This window comes from Lipotes vexillifer, unplaced genomic scaffold (genome assembly GCF_000442215.2).
Source record: "Lipotes vexillifer unplaced genomic scaffold, Lipotes_vexillifer_v1.1 scaffold1088, whole genome shotgun sequence".
Lineage (NCBI taxonomy): Eukaryota > Metazoa > Chordata > Mammalia > Artiodactyla > Lipotidae > Lipotes > Lipotes vexillifer.
In genome coordinates, this window is record NW_006779738.1 from 1,654,683 (window position 1) to 1,678,605 (window position 23,923).

General features: G+C 44.9%; 1 protein-coding gene across 1 annotated transcript in view; it reads left to right on the top strand.

The window, feature by feature from the left end:
- The window catches only part of NID1 (nidogen 1), a 94,801-nt gene that overhangs the window by 50,064 nt on the left and 20,814 nt on the right, over nt 1-23,923 (top strand). The window contains 2 exon segments of the mRNA XM_007452942.1: nt 5,614-5,763; nt 7,097-7,219. Coding sequence (XP_007453004.1) covers nt 5,614-5,763; nt 7,097-7,219 — 273 coding nt within the window.

The window sequence follows — 23,923 nt, forward strand, 5'->3', positions numbered from 1 at the left end:
TGAAATTCAGATGAGGCCGCCAAGGTCCCAGGGTGAGATGGTGTCTTGAGGGCGGAGGGAACAGGCCGTTCTCATATTTTGAGTATGACCCAAACATCTGTGAACTGAGAGACAGCCAGTCCCCTTTGCACAGAGCTGAGATTTCAGCTCTGCTAAAGTTACTTCTGTCTTTTTTTTTTTTTTTCCATAGAGAACAAGAATTTCTGTGAATTTGGCCTGACTTCCTTCTCTGCTTTTTGAGACGAAGGAGATTCAAAGGTCTATTTTTTGTGGCAACACCATTTGCATTATATTTCGGCTCAAGCTTTGGTGGTGGATCCTTTACCCCTTGGGTGGTGACGTGGACAGTCCTGGGGCAGACGTGTGTGAGGCATGTTGTGCCCTCAGTTTCTGTCTCTCCTGGGATCCACCCTCACGGAAGCGCTAGGGTGGGGTGCAAGACAGGTGGTGGGCAAACGTCTACCCCATGGCATTTGATTTTGAGGAAGACAACCTCTCTGAGCCTCAGTTCCTCACCTGTAAAATGAGGTGATTAGACTGCATCATGGGCTTCCTGTGTCCAATGGAGCCCTTGGAGATGCCCCAGGATCTGCCAGTGGGGATACAAGGACTATTTCATTTTCCTGTATATCAATTTCTGAGTAAGATTTTGTTTGAATAATGGATTCCCCCTTCTCAGAAGCAAGTGTGAAAACCACCTGAAGATCATTAAGTTCCACCAAGACCTGGCATCGAGGTTTCCTGATTCTCCCCCTGCCTGTGGCCCCCTGTGCAGTTCCATCCCGCTTGGCTTTTTGCCTCTTGTAATTGGCTCCTTTGAGACTCACCTCATAGAGAGATGGCTCACTGGGTGAAACCAAGTCTGCCTGAATGCATTCACACAAAGAGTCTGGCTCCTCACTGGATAATTTACTGGTCAGTTTCACTCTCCCCGAATTCCTTGTTAAAGCTATGTCCTGGGTTGAAGCCCAGGCTGGGACCGATGTCTGTCAGGTCAGAACAGGGAAGGGTGAGGAAAGAATCTGGATGGTTTAGGAGGCCGGCTCTATGTCCTGACAACTGTGAGGGGCTGGGCGCTCATGCAGGGTGTGTGGATGGCCACAGGTGACTGTCTTTCCATGAGGATGGGTATCCATTAGGGGAGGGGCTGCTTTGTGGATTTCCATGTTTGTCATTTTCTGCAAGCCTGTGACTTTCTCTTTTCCACTGGGTGCAAACTTTTAGTTAATTGGAATGTGCAAAGTATGCTGACACAAAGGAAAAGAGCCTCAGCTGGCCTGCAAATCACCTTTATGTGTAGATACAGTTGCCCCCTGTGATACGTGGCCTGTATGGAGAATGGGCAGGTTGGGACCCCGAGTTGTACAGTGCACGGCACCATGCACCTGCCCATCGGTCAGGGGGAACAGGGCTGGGCTTAGGCTAAAGGCTCAGCCTGGCTCACCCAGCGTTCCTGTTCTCCCTCCCTCTCCTGTCATGTTGTTAGGAAAAATTATTGTGAATCATTCATCTTTGTGATCTTTTTCTCAGAACTTAAAGTAACTAGAGGCTGTGAAACCACTCCCCGCCCTTTTCTCTCCTTGTAACACGTGGCTTCTTTCCCTCGTTTTGTCCTTCCTTCTTGGCATCACCTCCCTTCTCCGCGTTGTCTCATTTCCTGGCCCCAACCAGCCTTGCAGGTGTCTCTCGGGGACCAATGTCACATTGGGTGGCAGCATCTCAGGGCAGTTCCTCGGCTCTGCCCATGCCAGGTCACAGTTCAGGGTTCTTTTCAGAAATGCAGGAGCTAGAAAAGTAAAACCCCAACTGAACATGTAATTGTAATTAATTTTTTTTAATTAATTTTTATTGGAGTATAGTTGCTTTACAATGTGTTAGTTTTTGCTGTACAGCAAAGTGAATCAGCTATACGTATACATATATCCCCTCTTTTTTGGATTTCCTTCCCATTTAGGAGGTCACCACAGAGCACTGAGTAGAATTCCCTGTGCTATACAGTAGGTTTTCACTAGCTATCCATTTTATACATAGTAGTGTATATGTGTCAATCCCAATCTCCCAATTCATCCCACCACCTCACCTTGTAATTAATTTTTTAAAAATTCTTATTAGTCATCCATTTTATATATATTAGTGTATACATGTCAATCCAGTCTCCCAATTCATCCCACCACCACCTCCACCCCACCCCCCGCCACTTTCTCCCCTTGGTGTCCATACGTTTGTTCTCTACATCTGTGTCTCAATTTCTGCCCAGCAAACCGGTTCATCAGTACCATTTTTCTAGGTTCCACATATATGCGTTAATATAAGTTATTTGTTTTTCTCTTTCTGACTTACTTCACTCTGTATGACAGTCTCTAGATCCATCCACGTCTCTACAAATGACCCAATTTCGTTCCTTTTTGTGGCTGAGTAATATTCCATTGTATACATGTGCCACATCTTCTTTATCCTTTCATCTGTTGATGGGCACTTAGGTTGCTTCCATGACCTGGCTATTGTAAATAGTGCTGCAGTGAACATTGTGGTTCATGTCTCTTTTTGAATTATGGTTTTCTCTGGGTATATGCCCAGCGGGATTGCTGGGTCATGTGGGAATTCTATTTTTAGTTTTTTAAGGAACCTCCATATTGGTTTTAAATCCCATTTTGAGCCTGATTTTCTGTCCTTTCCAAAACTTTCCCCTCCCTCCCACCCTGTACCCCCTGCTAGTTGACAGGCAGGGTGAGAATTGTAGGAAATTGCCAGCCTGCGGGGTTAGGAGCCTTTGATGGGAGCACAGCTGGATGTGCTGGTGGCCCCTCTTGTGTAAATTAGTGAAAAGATCTCCTTTGTGTTGTATATTTTGCTTAAAAATATACACTGCCAAATGTAAAATAGATAGCTAGTGGGAAGCAGCTGCATAGTACAGGGAGATCAGCTTGGTGCTTTGTGTCCACCTAGAGGGGTGGGATAGGGAGGGTGGGAGGGAGATGCAAGAGGGAGGGGATATGGGGATATATGTATACGTATAGCTGATTCACTTTGTTATACAGCAGAAACTAACATACCATTGTAAAGCAATTATACTCCAATAGAGATGTTAAAAAAAATAAAGAACGAAAAAGAAAAAAAATGCTTTGTATACTTTGAAAATGAAAAAGGTAGAACTAAATTGTTTGGAGTTGTAAAGTTCTTAAGCTTCCTTCAGAAGAAAATTGCTCTGGCATGAAAAATGGTCTTACATAAAGGAAAACGTGATTTAAAAAATTAAATTATAGGGGCTTCCCTGCTGGCGCACTGGTTAATAATGTGCCTGCCAATGCAGGGGACATGGGTTAGAGCCCTGGTCCAGGAAGATCCCACATGCCACAGAGCAACTAAGCCGGTGCACCCCAACCACTAAGCCTGCGCTCTAGAGCCTGCGAACCACAGCTACTGCAGCCCGCGCACCTAGAGCCCGTGCTCCACAACAAGAGAAGACACCACAATGAGAAGCCCGCACACCGCAACGAAGAGTAACCCCTGCTTACCTCAACTAGAGAAAGCCTAGGGAAAGCAATGAAGACCCAACGCAGCCAAAAATAAATAAATTAATAAATTTAAAAAAATTAAATTACAAACTGCCTTTTTCTAGAAAGGGTTTGAGGATTATAGGAGCATAGGTGTGGGAATTCCCTGGCGGTCCAGTGGTTAGGACTCTGCACTTTCACTGCCATGGGCCCTGGGTTCAATTCCTGGTCGGGGAACTGAGATCCTGTAAGCCAAGCGGCTTGGCCAAAAAAAAAAAAAAAAAAAAAAAAAAAGGGGAGGGGTGCTGTCACTGTCGAGGGCCTGGGTTCGATTCCCTGGTCAGGGAACTAAAATCCCACAAGCTGTGCGGTGTGGCCAAAAAAAAAAAAAAAAAAGAAGCAAAGGTGAAGGTGATGGCAGGGCAGGGGACATTAGGACCTACCCATGTTGCAGCAAGGTCCTCCCCAGTTACCAAGGGTGGGGCACAATGAGGCTGGAGCGAACACAATGTGTAAAATGATCACTTACGCACTCTAATGACATGAATATTTGATGGAAGAGAAGTGAGACTCCTTTCCTGGTTGTTCTGTCTGGGTATATTTCCCCTACATTTTTTTTGGTCCCAATTCTCCAAGAGTGTCCCTTTCACACTTTGCGAGCTGAAGGAGTTGGGGGAAAGAGGACCCTGGAGAGAAGAATGTTAGAAACGATGAAAAGTGAGAGAAGACAGGAGTGGCCCAAGGAAACAGTGTGTCCTTGGTTTGGTTCAGTGTAATCTGGGCTACTGTTTTCTAGCAAGAAATTTGGACCACTTGTAGCAATTTAAAATCCAGTAACCCTTTGGCCCACAGACTTGGTTCCATGGTCCCTGTCTCATGGGAGTTAGTTAACAGTCCAACTTCAGGAGTCTAAACTGCTGAGTCCACAGGCTGGGCCTCCATCCACCAATACGGTACTTTGCTAACCTCTCATGGGCGCAGACCTTTGAAGAGGACCCTCTTCTTTACCTGTCCCCTGACAGTGCTTGGAGCTCTCTCTGCCGAAGCACTTGAGGCAGGATGAACTGGAATTAATCTTGGGAAGACTCACTGAGGATAAGGTTGAGGAGTCCTCCTGTATCCAGGATAATCTAAACCCTGAGGGCCTCCTTGCAGGAAGAAAGTGTTCTGTTCTGACATTGCGAGGGCCAGGACTCTGACCTGGGCCTTAGAGCTTTAAGACCAGAAGTTAAAGTGCCTTACAAACCCCAGAGTATCTGAACCAGCTGTTGGAAATCACCCCCTAGACCTTAGTCCTTGACTTTCATCTTGAGGCAACAGCACAAGATGGGGTATGATTTTCTAGCCTCTATGTCACATGCCTACTTCCTACAACCTCATTCTCTGAGTCTTGTCATCAGGACCCTTTAGAAAATAATAGTCCCATCTATTGGGCCTCCCCATACTTGGCAAGCTGGAAGTCATTCCTATTCTACAGAGGAAGAAACTGTGGCTCCGAGAAGTTATATGATTTACCCAAAGCCATATGGTGGACTCATGCACCTAGTAGAAACCCAGGGCTGCCCACCCCAGAGGCCCACAGTCATTCTACCATCCCTGTCTCACTTCCCTGGGAAAGTTTATTTCACCTTCCTTGGTGGGACGTGGGTGGCTTTGGCATTCGTAATGAATATTCCACCCGCCCAGTGAGCCGAGGGCAAAGATACCGTGGAAGTCTCAGCTCCTCAGCTCCAAACGATCCACCAATAGAGGTGCCACGGGAAGCGTGTCTACCTGCAGATTCCACCTCCACATCCAGATGAAGGGAAAGTTGGGTTTCGGGGACCAGGTGTGGAGAGTGGCCTGAGACAGAGCCCTGGGGCGAAGCTGAGGTGGGGAGCCAGGCCGGTTGACCCCCTGCAGGGGCAGGCTGCGAAGACTTCTCAGAGGTGGGATCCAGGTGGGAGGAAACAGGAGAGCCAGGGGTACCATCCAGCGGGGAGCAGGGGTGAACCTGAAGAGATGTCTGGAGGTCTGGGGTCCAGACATGGTCCACCTCAGTGGACTACACTGCTTGGAAGGGCCCTGGGACTGCTCAGGGGACTCTTCCAAACATTGCGTGTCAACCTTTTGTCTGAAGCTGTCGTGGACCAGCGCCCCATCAACTACTGTGAGACTGGCCTTCATGACTGTGACATCTCTCAGCGGGCCCAGTGCATCTATTTGGGAGGCTCCTCCTACACCTGCTCCTGTCTGCCAGGCTTCTCTGGGGATGGCAGAGCCTGCCAAGGTACGTGGTCACTCTGACTTTCCTCCCTGTGTAACCTGAAAAAATTCCCTGGGTGATACTTATCATATACTAATTACTGACTCAACTCCAAATTCAAGAGAATTCTTCTTGGGCTTCCCTGGTGGCGCTGTGGTTAAGAATCCGCCTGCCAATGCAGGGGACATGGGTTCGATCCCTGGTCCGGGAAGATCCCACATGCCGTGGAGCAGCTAAGCCCATGCACCACAACTATTGAGCCTGTGCTCTAGAGCCCGTGAGCCACAACTACTGAGCCCGTGCACCTAGAGCCCATGCACCGCAATGAAGAGTAGCCCCCGCTCGCCACAACTAGAGAAAGCCCGTGCTCAGCAACGAAGACCCAACGCAGCCAAAAATAAATAATTAAATTAAATTAAAAAAAAAAAAAGAATTCTTCTCTCAACTCTGTTGAGTAGATGGGCTGTGTTTTGTATCTCTAGTAATTTGAATTATGTGTTTTCTTTGGGGGGCTGTTCTCACTGGGGAAGACACTTGTCCTTCCTGTACCATTTTGTTCCATGTCACTTGCTCGTTCAGGCAATAATTAAACACCTCTGTCTGCTAGGGACTGAGGAGATTGTCTTTCATGAAAAGACAAACAATCCTTACACACATGGAGCTTAAAGTCCAGCCTTTTATTTAATAAGATACATACAGTCATTCACCTGGCCTGCTCTAATCTTGTGTTCCAAAAAAAGTGAAGTCCCCTTTTTGAATAAATGACTTCAGATGCAGAGAATAAATGGTTCCACAAAATTCAGACCTCAGATCAGTCCATTGTTGGCAGCCAGGGTGCTCTTAGAGATAATTTTAAGTGAAATAACTCTGAACACCGTTCCCTGGTCCCCTGGTTTGCAAAATTGCTTAACATTATACCATGGAGTATTTCTGGAAAGTCCAAGCTTCTCTAAGAGATTATAATTTCTGAAATACTTTCTCTTTGTTACTGAACATGTGAATTTTCTCTGGTCTTTGAGATTTTTCTGTCAAGCAGTTAATCATCTGTCTCCAAACTCAGACATTTTTGAAGCTCTCTTTTATGATGAGAAGGAAATAATGAAAAAAAATCCTCTCGTTTTTCCTTTTGCATGCTTGATTTTTCATGAAAACATCAAAGTGAAACACATTTATAAATACACTAGATAGAAATTGAGGAGTTAGTGTTTTGATAATTAATGTTTGGTGAGTTCTTAAATCACTGTTCCCAGATTAGAAACTGAGTCCCCAAAAGTTGAGCAAGTAGCTTATATTATTCTGTAAACTAGGAATTCTAGAAAGAATCTCACTATCCCCGGGCTTGGTGGTTGTCTTGCAGATGTGGATGAATGCCAGCTAAGCCGATGTCACCCTGATGCCGTCTGCTACAACACTCCAGGGTCCTTCACGTGCCAGTGCAAACCTGGTTATCAGGGAGACGGCTTCCATTGCATGCCTGGAGGTAAGGTGTCGGGGACGTTTGGAGTTGGTGGGTCATTGCCTTGTCCAGGAGTACTGAGTACATGGCCCTGGGAGAGAAGGCGAGGTGGGGACATGGGAGGCTCCGTGGAGAGTTGAGGTGGGCGATCAGAGCACAGCTGCGGTTTTGAGCGTGAGGGTTGCACACTGCACAACTCCGGGGGCCCCACACCTGGACCAGAACTGTGCTGGCAGCCTGGAGGCTGGTCATCCCTGTGACTTGAGCAATACAGGGTAAGAACTGATCTGTATTAGGGTTCTGCAGAGAAACAGAACTAATGGATATGTGTGTGTGTGTGTGTGTGTGTGTATAGCGAGAGAGAGAGAAATATATTTATTTATATATAAAGAGATTTATCAGAAGGAATTGTCCCACACAACTATAGACGTTAGCAAGTCCCAGGGGTTGTAGTTGGCAAGCTGGAGACCTAGGAATAGCCAGTGTCTGAATCCAAAGGCAGGAAAAAGCTCATGTTCCATTCATAGGTCATCAGGAAGGGAGAATTCCTTCTTACTCGGGGAAGGGTCCACCTTTGTGTTCAATTCTGGCCCTCCACTGATTGGATGAGGCCCACCCACCTACAGAGTGAAAGGTTAATCTCAGCCAGAAACACCCTCAGAGAAACACCCAGAATAATATTTGACCAAATATCTGGGCACCCTGTGGCCCAGTCAAGTTGACACCTAAAATTAACCATCACAGATTCCTAAGAGTCACGGGGAATGGTGCTGGGGTTCGGGTGGAGGAGGTGAAGGGCCACCAGTTGTGGGAAGAGGCAGGCTGAGGACTCTGCAGAATTGGGCGTACCACCTGTTACACCTGGACTGTGCAGCTTCGAAAGTTGAGACTTTTGTGGTATCTCATTAGATCATGAGGATAATGATAGCCCTAGTTCAGTACCTGGAATGATCCTGGAACTTAGGAGGCACTCAACAAATGCTGTTGAATGAATATGTATAATTAGCTGCCATTTGCATGAAGCCTACTGTGTGCTGGGTGCTTTACCTACACTATTTCATGTAATGTTCATAATCATCTCTTTAAAGTAAGTACTATTAGTATTTCCATTTACATAGAGGATGCTAAAATGCAGAGATAAAAGCACAACCTAGGTCCCAGGGGTAGTAAGTCCTAGAACTAAGTCTCAAACCCAGGTCTGCCCGATGGACTCCAACCTGGATTCAGTTCCTGAAATCACATGGTATCCTGTCATGAGATTAAGGATGTATCTGACGCCTCCGACTGCAGTTAGCCAGTTGAGTTGTTACTTATTTTAATTGCTGCTGCTGTTGTTGGCAAAATATATTTATGCCACTGTCAATGTTTCAATAAGGGATACATGGAAATTTCCATTTCATCACTTTTTTGAGCAATTACAAGCTATTTCAATGTCTGCCTCCCTTCACTAGCCTTGAGTGCCTTGAGCATAGGGTGCCTGTGCACTTTATTTTCATGTCCCCAGTATCCTGTGGAGTACGTGGCCTATGTTGGGGCTCATAGCTCTTTATAGTTGTTGAGGAAATAAATGAATGCACCTCTCCTACTGGCAGTGTATAATAGTATTGATAATTATTTATTCGCACTCTCAACAGGACTGAGTGTGACCAGTTTTTAGGATAATTGACCATCTAAAAAGAGAAGAATATCAGATTAAAGTTTAAATTTCGATATACAATACTACATATTGCTGGTCTAAATTGTTTTCTTCTGCTTAGGACAGGACTCAACAAACTATGACTTGCAGGTCAAATCTGGTCCACTGCCTGTTTTTGTAAATAAAGTTTTATTGGAGCACTCATACTCTAGTTTATGAATAGCCTATGGCTGCTTTCATTCTGCAAAGACAGAGGTCAGTAGTTGTGGTAGAGACTGTAAAACCTGAAATACTTACTACCTGGCCCTTGACAGAAAAAGTTTGCTGATCCCCAGCCTAGGTGAACCCAGGCAGGATCAACCTTTTGTTCCTGAAATCATGCGTAAAAGACACGGCTCTCCCCACAGATTCTGATAGGCAGGTTACATAGCGTAAAGTTCATGATCATTTGAGTTAAGACATTCCAGCAGCTATTAAAAATGACGAAGGCATTATCTCCTTAGGCTTCCTTCACATCTCCAGTTCAAAAGGAAGCAGATGTTTCATTTTTTATTTTTGTTCTTTTAACCCGACACCTGGCCCCGTTTTCGAGGCTCTACTGAGTAAACAGAAACAAATCCAGACCTATAGTCTGGGATACAAAAATGAGAGAAGGATAAAACCAATCAGAGTTCTTTGCTAGGATTTATTTAGGTATTTAATCCTGTTTTCTTAAGAAATTCAACATCTATTTATATGCTCGAGAGAGAATGTACACTGGAAATATATGTGTCCATCGAGTATTGTTCATAACAGAAAAAAAAGTCTTAAGTGACTACCAGCAGGAGGAATGGACAAATGAGTCTGGGTACAATTCATACCATGAAATAATATACAGGAGTTAAAATGAGTGAACTAGAGGGAATCGCCTAGTGGTCCATGGTTAGGACTCCGTGCTTTCACTGCCAAGGGCCCTGGTTGAATCCCTGGTCGCGGAACTAAGATTATGCGAGCCGTGAGGTGCAGCAAATAAATAAATGAATGAATGAACACATTAAATAATAAATAAGTAAATAAATAAATCTGAGTGAACTAGAGTTAATGGATAAATCTCCACAGCATGTTGGGCATAAAAAAGTCATAAAAGGGCTTCCCTGGTGGCGCAGTGGTTGAGAGTCCGCCTGCCGATGCAGGGGACACGGGTTCGTGCCCCGGTCTGGGAAGATCCCACATGCCGCGGAGCGGCTGGGCCCGTGAGCCATGGCCGCTGAGCCTGCGCGTCCGGAGCCTGTGCTCCGCAACGGGAGAGGCGACGACAGGGGGAGGCCCCGCGCCCCCAAAAAAAAAAAAAAAAGTCATAAAAGACTCTCACTTTCTGAGATGGCTCACGCTCTGTCTACGGAGTGTGTCTCTCTCTCAATAAATTTACTTCTTACATATTAAAAAAAATAGTCATAAAAGGATATATGCAGTATGATCCCATTTATATGAAATATAAGCCTCTGTGAGAAGAAACCTGAATATGTATAAACATATACAATAAAACTATAAAATGCATGCATGGGAATGAGAAACAAAAGCTTCAGGATAAAGGTTACTTCTATGGTAGGAGAGGGAATTGGGGTTGGGAAGGGCTGCACAAGGGCTGCATTTGTATTTCTAATGTTTTTTTTTTTTTTTTCCCAGCTGGAATATGAACACTGAGGTTTTCATCATATTTTTCTAAATTTTGTGTGACTAAATAGTTAATGAAATATTAATGAAAGATTAAGTATAGTGTTATCTGGACTCCTATTACCAAGCATAATGAAGTGTAGGGATTAGACATTGAGCAGTTTTGGGTACCTACTCTATACAGAGGGGCTAGTTTAAAAAAATAAAAAACTAAACTAGCTTTAGGGGTGAGTCAGTTAAGGTCAATGGCTACTGCAGTATCAGCCAATGATAAACAAAACAAAAAAAAATGATGATTTGTTCCCCACTGTCCTTCTGCACTCTTTGCCCAAAATGCATGTGTGGATTGTGAAATCAGCTCAGTGGGGCACTATTACCATTTTCTTTTAAATGGAATGGAACGAAAAAGAAAACAATAATCGAGAAAATAGAGTATGCCGACTATATGCAGTAGGAATAAGTGTTGTTTCATGAAATAATAGTTGTGGATGCTTGTCTAGTGCATGGCTGAGTGTGTGCATGTGTGTGTATGTGTAAGCATGAATGTGTGTCCTGAGTTGCAGAGTGGAAAGCATTTCTATGGATTGTGGTCAGGAAGTCTGAAAGCTGCCATGTTAGTTATCTATTTCTGTGTAACAAATTATCCCCCAGAGTTAGCAGCTTAAAGCAGTAAATGTGTATTATCTCACAGTTTCTGTGGGGCAGGGATTCAGGAGCTTAGCTGGGTGATCTGGGTTCAAGGTCTCTCAAGAGGTTGTTGTCAAGACCTTAGCCGGGCTACCATCTTCTCTGAGATTCATCTGGGGCTGAAGGATCCCTATGGTGGTTGGCAGCCCTTATGGGCTGCTGGATGGAGGACCTCAGTTCCTCATAGCACAGGTCTCCCCACGGAGCTGCCTAAGTGTGTTCAAGACCTGGCAGCTGGCTCCCTCCAGAGCAAGCAAGGAAGGGGAGTGTGCCCAACATGAAAGCCACAGTCTTTTTCAAAAAAAATTTTTTAAAGGTATTTTTCTTTTTTTCTTTTTTTGCATTTTTTAATTGAAGTATAGTTAATTTACAATGTTGTGTTAGTTTCAAGTGTAGAGCAAAGTGACTCAGTTATATATATGTATATGTATATATATATATTTTTTCAGATTCTTTCCTATTATAGGTTATTACAAGTTACTGAATATATTTCCCAGTGCTATACAGTAGGTCCTTATTGTTTCCCTATTTTATATATAGTGGTGTGTATCTGTTAATCCCAAACTCCTAATTTATCCCTCCCCCACCCCTTTCCCCTTTGGTAACCATAAATTTGTTTTCTATGTCTGTTTTGTAAATAAGTTCATTTGTATCTTTTTTTTTTAGATTCCACATATAAGTGATATATGTTTGTCTTTGTCTGACTTATTTCACTTAGTATGATAATCTCTAGGTCCATCCATGTTGCCACAAATGGCATGATTTCATTCTTTTTTTATGGAAGCCACAGTCTTTTGTAACCTAACCTTGGAAATGACAATGCTGTCACTTCTGCTGATACTATTAGTCACAGGCCAACCCTCCTACAGTGTGAAAGGGAGCTACCTAAGTGTGGGAATATGAGGAGGTGACAGGTCTGGGGGAATGGAACTGGGTAGAGGTTTGGCATATAGGAGAGCTTATTAGAGGATGAAAGAGGAGTATGAAGAATCCTGGGCTAGAGATGTAAAGCCCGAGTTTTTTTTTTGTTTGTTTTTGTTTTTTTTTGCGGTACGCGGGCCTCTCACTGTTGTGGCCTCTCCCGTTGCGGAGCACAGGCTCCGGACGCGCAGGCTCAGCGGCCATGGCTCACGGGCCCAGCCGCTCCGCGGCATGTGGGATCCTCCCGGACTGGGGCACAAACCCGTGTCCCCTGCATTGGCAGGCGGACTCTCAACCACTGCGCCACCAGGGAAGCCCTAAAGCCCGAATTTTTAAGGACAAGTACCAAACCTGGGGATGCTTGATCACTTTTCTTTACGCTTGGCACCAGGCACGCTTACCAGCTTACTGCTTCCAGATCCATAGCCATCTATAGACAGGTAATTAAAGAGTTCAGAAAGTAGGGCTGCATGGAAAGAGGAAAACATTTAGGATAATACAATGTAAAGGGAGGAAAACTGAGGAACAATTTAACATGTACTTTTTGTTTGCTGTGCGTCTGTTTGTGTTACAGTTTGCACTTTGTTTCAAACAAACCCACTGTTAGAAAACTTGAATTTCCCACTGAGAGCTGGAAAGGGCCCCAGAAATTCTGTAATTCATCTCCTTTATTTTGTAAATAAGGAACATGAGGCCCGAATAATTTCTTAGTTTACAAAAAGGTTTCTTGAACTCTTTATAGAAAAGAATTTTCTAAAGCAACTTTTCTCAAAATTGCATAAGACCCTTTTTGAAAGAAAAACATTTTTAAGCAAAACACATTTACAAATTAAATACCAACCAAATGTCAAATCATAAATTTCCAATCAACATTAATTTAATGTGCCAGATTATTGTTTGTCTGAGATGAAATTGCCATTCCTGCGGTAGCCTCCCCCATCCTGGATGGTTATTCTTTCCATTTCTACTGGATAATTCCAATCAGCCTGCAGACGAGCCATTTCTCATCTAAAAGACACAAATGAGGGGCTTCCCTGGTGGCGCAGTGGTTGAGAGTCCGCCTGCCGCTGCAGGAGACACGGGTTCGTGCCCCGGTCCAGGAGGATGCCACATGCCGCGGAGCGGCTGGGCCCGTGAGCCACGGCCGCTGAGCCTGCGCGTCCGGAGCCTGTGCTCCGCAACGGGAGAGGCCACAACACTGAGAGGCCCGCGTACTGCAAAAAAAACAAACAAACGATAAAAGACACAAATGAGGACTTCCCTTGAGCCTCCACCCTTCCCCAACAGCCGTCCCATTCCTCCTCCCTTTTATAGTGTTTAATTCCTCATGAGGGTTGTCTAGAGTTCTACTTCCGCTTCCTCTTCTCCCATTCTCTCTCCTTTTTTCTACCGTTTTATTGTAAGATAAAACATAGATACAGAAAGTCGTATAGAACAGATGGATAGCTCAAGGATGGATAGCTAAGGTGAACCCCCATGTGACTACCACTCGGGTCAAGAGGTGGAACTTTACCAGCAGCCCCAGAAGCTGCTGCAGGTGCTCTGTTCTAGTCATTGCCTTCTCTCCAAAAGTCACCACCAACATCGCCTTCACAGAAATCACTTCCTTGCACTTCTTGTTTCATCATACATGTACATTCCTAGACACTATAGATTTAGAGTTGCTTGTTTTTCTCTCTCTAGTTCCCTCTGCCATCCCTTTCTTGTCCTTGAAGTTTATCTATTGAAGAACCCAAGACTTTTGAGCTGTAGTCTCCCACAGTCTGGGGCAGTTCAACACGCTCCTCTGTTCTCCATATCGTCTGCAAACTGGCAGCTGAGTCCAGAGGCTTGATCAGACTTGGGTTCAGTCCTTTTGGCAAGACAAGTGGTGGTCTTACCTTACATCAGAAGCGCATAAAGTCTGCTTGTCTCACTCCAGGTGATGTTAGGAGCCATTAATGATTATGTCCTAGATCCATTAATTTCCAGGGAGTGGCAAATGGTGAGATGTTAATTCTATCATTTCTTTCTCCTTTATTAGTTGGAATTGATGCTCATTGCTTAGGTCCATTATTGTTTAGTGGGTAACAAAATGGCAATAGTCTAATTCTATCATCATGGTGGGTTTTTTTTTTTTTTTTTTTTTTTTTTTTTGGAATATTTATAAAGAAATGCTTCCCCTCATCTACTGTTTGGATGCCCAGTGGTACATTTCATAAAGAAAAGGCAGGATAAATGCTTGTTTTTTTTTTTTTTTCATTTATTAGTTGGAATATTTATAAAGAAATGCTTCCCCTCATCTACTGTTTGGATGCCCAGTGGTACATTTCATAAAGAAAAGGCAGGATAAATGCTTGGATCTTTCCCTTTTTTTTTCTTACTGTTTGACAAGATAACAGATTGATTCCTTATTAGCCAATGAAGTTTGTTAATTAATTGTTAGTTTTTTAATAGCATTATAGACTCATGGGTATCAATTGGTTGTAATCATTATTCTCATTGTGATTCAGAGTTCCATCTTTGGCCCATGGGAACCTCTTCAGTTTGGCCTCTGGTCCTTTTGACATGATCCTAGTATAGTCAACCCTCCGTATCCATGGGGGTCTGGTTTCAGAACCCCTGAGGATAGTAAAATCCACAGACGCTCAAATTTCTTGTATAAAATGGTGTAGTATTTTCATATAACCTATCCACATCCTTCCCGATACTTTAAATCATCTCTAGATTACTTACAATACCTAATACAATGTAAATGGTATGTAAATAATTATAAATACAATGTAAATGGTATGTAAAAATAATGTAAATGCTATGTAAATAGTTGTAAACACAATGAAAATGCTATGTAAATTGTGTGGCAAATTCAAATTTTGCTTTTTGGAACTTTCTGGGATTTTTTTTCTAATATATTCGATCTGTAGTTGGTTGAATCCGAGGATGTGGAACCTTGCAGATACAGAGGGTCCACTGTGGTCTTTAATATCTTCCTTGCTCTCTGAAGTAGAACCAGCCTTTTTTCCATGAAGCTCTTCTTTTAGTGGGAAATAGCATTGCAGGACCACAATCTAAGTAGTAGAAATGTTCAGACAGAGCTAGGAATTCATGAGTCCGTGTTGATAGTTCCAATTCACATACATGACCACAGGGTTTTTCTTTTACCCCGTCTAGATTATATCCATATCTCCTTTCTTCCACACTGAGAATCCTGGTTCTCAAGGGCACAGTGGATGTAAGAATTAGAATAGACCATAAGTCCGTATTTACTTTATTCCACACTACACACATAACAGGCTGAGAATTCAAATACTACATACCACCAATACAATTTCTTAGAACAGTTAAAATTTTTTGCACGTGCCCTCCTATTTTTGTAGTTATAGCTACATTGCCTGGGCATGTACGTGTAACCAACACCTACTATATTCTCTCACTTTGTTTGTTTGTTCGTTTTTGGTTTTTGGCTGTGCTCTGCAGCACGTGGGATCTTAGTTAACCGACCAGGGATCAAACCCACGCCCGCTGCAGTGGAAGCATGGAGTCTTAACCACTGGACCGACAGGGAAGTCCCTATGTTCTCTCACTTCGAGCCCTCATCTGGTCTTAGTTCAGCAAGTCACTATTTATTGCTTGTTACCAGTCCTTATGTCAATGCCTCTCTAGTTATTTGGTTGCCAGAAGCTTGTTCTCTAGTAAATTTCTCGGGAAGGGCTCATGAAAACAGTATTCCTTGGTTCATTTTCTTTCTTTGACTATCTCAAATATTCCTCTGACATAAAGCATGGCTGTCCAAAGGGCAAATGATAATTGGAAGATAATGTTCCCCTTTTTACCTGGATGCCCAAAGGACTTTTTTCTTTCTCTTCCATAGTTCCCTTCAAAAGTTCAACAGTTTTACTAGAATATGACTTGGTGTTGGTTTTTCTGGGTCTTAGTTACACGGTGTGCTTTTTCAATTTGTCACTTCACATCTTTTAATTTCAGGAAAGTTTTCTGGAATTTTAGTTTTAGTATTTGTTCACTTTCCTTGCTTTGGGTTATATTTTAGGGACTTCCATTTTGCATATTGAATCGTCTTTGCGTCTCTCCAATATCTGCCCGAATCTCCTAAATTTGTTTGATACCCTTTCTTTTTTTCTTTAAACGTTTTCCTCACTTCCACCTTCTGTTTCTTCTAAGGCATACTCTGTTATGTTTATTCACTTTGTGTTCCGTCTAGTTGAGTCTTCATTTCTGAAATGATTCTTCTTTAAAAGTTTCTACTTCTTTCCTGAATTCTGTTGCCTCATTTTTGAGTTTTTCAAATGCTGATTTGTTTTGTTCTTTCCTGTTTTTTTTTTTTTTTTTATCATTTTCTACTGTCTTTTCGCTTAAGTTGAAATATTGGGTTGGCCGAAGGTTCGTTTGGGTTTTTTCATAATATCTTACAGAAAAACCCTAACGAACATTTTGGCCAGCCCAATAGACGATTACAGTTTTGATCCGTTAGCACATCTTTTTGGCAAGCTTTCACTATCTGTAGGGTTGTTGTACTCCTGACCACATTCTTTTATATCCTTTTTCCTTATAGTAACTTTGTGTTGGATTTGCCTTCCATACTTTTCTGTTGTTCATTTTTATGAGAGTTTTAGTTTTCCTGAACTTTCTGAAAGAAGCTTGGTGCAGATAGCTTTTTCTAGCGACACAGAGCTTCCTCTTCTGCTCTTTTGGTGAAGTGTTTAAAAATATTTCAGCTTACATTACAATTTCCTGGCTCTGCTCCCCTCCCCCGCCAGACCTTCTCTTTCCTTGTACATGTCATCTTCATCCTCCTTAGTTTTGATTCCATTCCCAGCACTTTCTCCCCAGTAGGGGCAAGATCTTCCAGCTGCTGTTGGCTTTACATTCCACCTTGGAGTAGAAAAATCCCTCCAAAGTTTCAGCTGCCATTTTCAAATTGGCCCGCTTTCCAGCTGAGTACCTGTTAGCTCTTTGGGTTCTCCTGTTCCCAGAACTGTTAGATGCCCTGCCGCTTCCCTCTCCTTTCTCTACACAGACCCTGACACCAGGGGGGCTTTGTGCCCCCTGCTTGTGTTTGAGGGTTTATAGGACAACCTGGTCACCTCGTTTCACTGTAAATGTTGCCCATGGCTTTTGTAGCTATTCTGTCTGTAATTAGATTCTAAAACTAGGCTGTTACACTCTTCCCAGAGCCTCCCATTCCCTCTTGAACTACTGAAGCCAAATCCAGCCTCTGTACCCCGATACCCAATTATATCTCGGAGACAGAGTTTTGGGCGAAGTGGAAAAGAAGAGCTTTATTGCTTTGCCAGGCAAAGGGGGGCACAGCGGGCTCATGGCCTCAAAACTGTGCGTCCCGACCTGGAGGGAGTAGTGAGGAGTTTTATAGCAATGGTTCAAAGAGGGCGTGATCAGCTCGTGGACCTTCTTCTGATTGGTTGGTGGTGAGGTAAGCGGGAGTCGGCATCCTCCACCTTCTGGTTCCAGCCGGTCTGGGGTCTCCGAGCTTGTGGGCAGCAAACAGTTAACTTCTCCCGCCTGGTGAGGGTTTCAGTGTCTGCAAAACAGCTCGAAGATACTGTTCTGTGTGTCCCTTGAGGGGGAACCCGGACCCTGCCCCAAGGCTGCGCTATTGTTTCTTGACTGTTCCTCTCTTGTCTCTGCATCCCCTCCCTTCCCTGATTAGCATCTTTGAACCTGCCCATTGGAACTCAGGGAAGGTCTTGGAGGCTGAATGAAGCCTATTTCCTGTAATCAACAAATGGGGGGGACACAGAAAGGCTTTTGTGCCCAGGAGCCCCACAGGGTGCTGCTCGGTTTCACCACTGCAGTCAGCTTTGCCCTACCGTCCCCCAACCCCCCTCCCCACCCTGGAACTGCTCCTGTAAAAGTCAGCAATGACCTTCACTTTGTTAGATCTTAGCCCTGCCCCCGTTTCTTAGTAGCGCTTGGTACAGTTGACCTCACCTTCCCGCCTAAAACACTTTCTTCTTTTGGTGTCCAGGATACCACACCTCTTAGTTTTCTCCATCATTGGCTGGTGTGTGTCATTGGGGGTATGATTAACCTCATTGAATGGATGAGGGTTTAGAGAGGCTACCTAACTTGCCCAAGGCACCTGGCTAACTAGCCAAGATCAATTGCTAAATATTTCTTAAGCATCTGTGATGTGCCTATCACTGTACTCGGCACATAAACAGTATTGTCTGCGCTCGGGAGGAGCTCACACTGTCCCTGTGCAGGAAAAGAGAGCACTTGAAACTATAGCGAGTCTGTAAGTGGTAACTAGTGGCTGGGAGAGGAGATCCAGGTGGGCTAGGGAAGTGAGGGAAAGCGTGAGAAGTAGGATTTGGCCTTGGAAGATGGGTAGGATTTGGCCTTGGAAGATGGGTAGGATTTGAACAGGAGATGGGGAGGAATAGTGGGGACGAGATACTGTTAAGCAGCTCAGGTGAGGTCAGGGCATAGAGGATCCCGAGAACCAGGCCCCCAGAGGCTGGAGAACTCCTATGGTCTTGAGGCCTGTGGCCCCCCTCTGGCCACCACCTCCCTGCCTTGTAGCCTCACACAGCCTCATTTCCAAGTCAGCTTCTCCATCCCTTCTTTTTCTCGAAGTCCTCTCACCGTAACCCCAAGAAGCATCATGTCACCACCCTCACCAATATCCTGAATTTCTTGACTTCTTTATCCTCCTCCATGCACGGCCTGAAAACCTCCAGCTTGAGGTGAGTCCTACACCCAGGCCACTGGGTTCAACCACACAGAGTATTAGGGGTGTATTAGGAACACTGCAGATTGATTGCCCTCAGCGTCAGGTGACCCCTTGACCGAGGTGGTCCTCCTCTCGGCTCCCAAGCAGCCTGTTCAACCACTACCAGCCACTTCTCACAATGTGTTACCCTGGTGGGGTCCTGTGAACTCCCAGGGCCCTCGTATCTAGCGACGATGCCCACAGCCTGCAGGGCACCTGGTTCGCAGAGGTTTCGGTAAATGCTTATAACAAACACGTAAATGATTCAAGGGTCTGTGGGGTTCCTGATCTGAGAGATACACCAATTTAAAAAGCCCACACTAGGGAATTCCCTGGCAGTTCAGTTGTTAGGACTCTGTGCTTCCACTGCAGGGGATACGGGTCCAATCCCCGGTCGGGGAACTAAGATCCTGCAAGCCACACAATGGGCCCCCCCCCAAAAAAAAGGGCCCACACTAATGGGGTGTCAGGAGAGAAAGGATGCAGGGGGTGGGCCGAGGAGACGGGAGTAAAACCCAAAGACGCAGTTTCACACGATGAGACGGCACACAGGCTAGAGGTGCATTTTCTCTTCCTGATGCTTTATGACCTTTCTGCTTTCCCCTCCCCTTTTGCCCTTTGCCAATTGCTAGTTTATTTCCCCCTTTTGGGGGCATTCTCCTTCCTCACCAGTCCTGTAAGAATTGGGGGCAAATGTTGGGAAGGGACCTGAAGAGAGTTCATAAGTAGAGAGATTTTTACCACCATCATCATCATCGGTGGTGGAGATTGTGGTGGTGTCCTTAGTAAACCTCACATCAGATGGGTATTGTTCTTTTACTTGTAGATTCCCATTCTTGGAAACTTGGCAGTCTTGGACTAACAAGGGTCCATTTGGCAGCTAATGAGATGAGGCTAGGAGCCAAAAATCTCAAACCCAGCAGAGACCAGGCATGGTTTCACCACGCCCATGTTAGCTCATCCCAAGATGCGTGTGTGTGGCAGTGCCACCGGGAGCAGGTGGCCCCTTACGGAGGGGGCTGGACTGTGCAGGAAGAGGTTGAATAAACGGAACCCCCGCAACAAGTCCCTCTATCCCACTGAGTATATCAGAGGCTACAAGAGTTATTTATTTGAATTAACACCTAGGAATTAGTTTAATCAGGCAAGGGAATGGGATGCAAATCAAGAGACAAAAGCGTGTGCTTTTTTTTCTTCTCCATCTATTTCCTTTTCCTCTCATTCTCTTTGTCCCCAATTTGAGAAGAGTCACCCCAGACTCCCTGCTGTTCCCTGGATAAGTATCAGGTTTCGAATGCTTCCTCCCCCGGAGCAGATTAAACTAGGTGAACAAAGAGAATCTTGCCTCAGTTATTTTATCAACCAGAAGCAAGGCCGATGTGTCTTTATTATCCCTTTTCCCCACCCCACCCACAGTGGGACATTCTCTGTGGGAGCCTGGAGCCTTGAACAGGAGGCACCCACAGGGGCTGCTGTGGGTCAGGCTGAGAAACCATCCCAGGGAACACAGTGATATCACAGCTTTCCATAGACACTTGGGGAATTTCCCTGGCGGGCCAGTGGTTAGGACTCGGTGCTTTCACTGCCGAGGGCGCGGGTTCTGTCCCTGGTTGGGGAACTGAGATCCCACAAGCCACGCAGCGAGGCCAAAAAACAAAAAACAAAACAAACACACACTTGAAATTCTGTTTCCTGAGTCACAACTGAGGTCTCCCCCACCTTAATATAAGTTCAAGGTACAGCCCTTAAGGTACACTTGAGATACAGCTCCACTGGAAATTCTAGATCACTTGAGATTTTGCGTGTTGGCTAACCCAAAACTGTCAGCCACGTACAAGGGAGGTACCCCTTCCTCCCTTAAAAGTTTGATGTGGTTGACAGTACACAGAATACCAAGCCTGTTTTCTAGTTGGAAAGGCGGCACCATATACATATGTTGATGGAAGGGAAACAAGTCTGTGGGCCACAGACAATTTGGGGGAGTGTGTTAAGCTAACTTGTGTGTGTCACCGTTGACATAACACATTCAGTGTGCGGGGGGTGTCCTAGGCCCTGGGCATGTGGGTGCAGAGGGCCCGGGGCTGGGCTAGGAATCCAGAGACCCAGGTTCTAGCTCGAGCTGAGCCACTCACTAGTGCTGTGGCCTGGGGAAGCCAATCTGAGCTTCCGTTCTCTCATTTGACGTAAAAACCGTAGTTGCCTGTTGCATAGGATTATAGTGAGAATTAAGTGAACGATGTGTGAGCAGAGACAGCTTGTACAGAAACTAAAGCCCTGTACAAATGTAAGATACTGAGGAAGTAAACAAGCCCTACATCCAAGAGTGAAGAAAACCAACATTTTTATCATCAACCAGATGGCTTATTTGTATCTCTGTTTGGCTCTTCCTACATCAAATACGTTTTGTTTTTGTTGTTTTTAATTTAATTTTTTAATTGAAGTGTAGTTGATTTACAATGTTGTGTTAATTTCTGCTGTGCAGCAAAGTGGCTCAGTTACACACATATAAACATTCTTCTTTATAGTCTTTTCCATTATGGTTTATCACGGGATATTGTATATAGTTCCCTGTGCTATACAGTAGGGCCTTTTGTTTTTGTTTTTTATATTAGCCTCTGGGACAAAAGAGAAAGCAGTCCCAGTTTCCCCTCCCAGGTTCAACACACACTTTTCTGGCAGGCTCACTGTTTCTAATCAAGGGGCCAGCCACGTCCAGCAGGCTGACATGAGAATTGGCAGCACAAAGGCACTTTAAACATTCATCGGTAGCACATCACCAAATGCACTGTGAAGGCCTGGTGTAGATACAGTCACGGATGAACACACTCTCATTCATTTACTATATGTATTAAACTTGGATGCTTGCATGCCACATCCACAGAGTTGAGTTGTGACAGAGACCATATGGCCCACATAAGCAAAAATATTTATTCTCTGCCCCTTAGCAGGAAAAGTCAGTGGAGCCGTGCCCTCGATTGTATAACCACAAACTTCCAGTAAAGATCAGAAAAAGCACTCCAGCACGCTTTTGTACTCTCCAAGCCCTACAGAGAGGATCTCTTGTGTGATACAGTCACAGATGAACGCTAGAACCCGGGTCTCTGGATTCCTAGCCCAGCCCCGGGCCCTCTGCACCCACATGCCCAGTGCCTAGGATGCCCCCTGCTCACTGAACGTGTTATGGCAACGGTGACACACACACGTTAGCTTAACTCACTCCCCGAAATTATCTGTGGCCCACAGACTTGTTTTCATTCTGTCATCTGGTGTAGATACAGTCACAGATGAATGCTGGAGTGCAAGACTTAAAATTCCAGCCGTTCACATTGTCTCATCACATTCTACTCACGCCTCAAATAATACCGTGGGATTAGTTACTCCTGCCATCGCTGGTCAACCAGCATTACTGACAGGGCCAGAAGTGGTGGAACTGAGGATCAAAAACATTTTTCAGACACGAAATTCTGTGAAATATGATATATATTATTATATACTCTATTATTACAATATATATATTACGAACACAGCAATATATTAATACACATTAATATATTAATTAGAGTATTTATATAAGATTTCTCCCTAACATAACTAGCAATGCCCTAGAGCAGGGGTTGACAGCTACAGACCCACAGGCCAAATCTGGCCCACTGTTTGTAAATAAAGTTTTATTGGCACACTCATTCATTTACAGTATGTATTAAACTTGGATGCTTTCATGCCACATCCACAGAGTTGAGTTGTGACAGAGACCATATGGCCCATATAACCAAAAATAATTATTCTCTGCTCCTTAGCAGGAAAAGTCAGTGGAGCCCTGACCTCAATTATATAGCCACAATCTTCCAGTAAAGATCAAGAAAACGCATTCCAGCACGCCTTTGCTCTCTAAGCCCTACAGAGAGGACCTCTTGTGTGTATGTGCTGTGTCCTGGGCTCTTCTGTCAAGACACTGACTCATTGGATTGTTACTGTGTGTTTGCTTGTTCCCTTCCCTCCAGACTGGGAGCTCCTTGAGGGCAGGGCCTGGGGTTTATTCCCATGTCCATCCCCACTCCAGCCCAGGAGGGGCTTCCTAAGTCAAGGTTAAGGGGATGCAGTCCCTCATTACCTTCTCAGAGGCTAGAATCTGCTCAGGGAAGACAGACCAGGAACAGCCTTAGAGTCTCAGCATCAGTGTGATGAGAGTCACAGGGCGGGCGAGCCCAGAGCATCCTGGGAGCTCTTGGAGGGCCCGAGAAGCACATGCCTGAGCTGGATCTTGAAGGATTCACTGGGCAGGAGGGGGGCGTGGGCGGGGAGTCACACAATGAACGGCACATGGAAAGGCCCGCAGGAGAGGGGCAGCAGACGTGGTTCAGTTTGGCTGAAGTGTGGCTCTCGGCAGTGTCTGGGCATCGCTTTGGGTGGCGGTTGCCACAGAGGTGATGGCAGCGCTGGCCTGGCTGGATGCTGTGGTGGCTGGAGTCTAGCCAGTGTGGAGGCAGCTGCAACTCTGCCACTTACAGCTCTATAAACATGGGAGTTTACAACAGCTCATAGCTTCTCATCAGCAATTTCCCAAAGATAGAGCAGTATTTCCCAGCCTTGGGATCTGAGTTACACAGTCAAAAGGCCATGTTTCATGCCAAACACTAGCACGTAATTAAAAGGAAACATACAAATGTTGGTAAATGTGCCCTGTGATCTTTGGTCCCCCAAATCTTTGACCCAGACTCAGTGTGGGTAATCAAGAAGCTGGTGATGATAAAATGGACAAATTTAAGAAACACTTGAAATTTCTTAAAACAAATGTCAGTGCTGTCCATCGAGTGATGAATGGATAAACAAAATGTGGTGTAGCCATGCAATAGTATATTATTCAGCCATAAAAAAGAACAAAGTACTGGGACTTCCCTGGTGGTCCCAGTGGTTAAGACTCTGAGCTTCCACTGCAGGGGCCGCAGCTTCGATCTCTGTCGGGGAACTAAGATCCCACATGCCGTGTGGTGCAGCCAAAAATAAATAAAAAATCTTAGGGCTTCCCTGGTGGCGCAGTGGCTGAGAGTCCGCCTGCCGATGCAGGGGACACGGGTTTGTGCCCTGGTCTGGGAAGATCCCA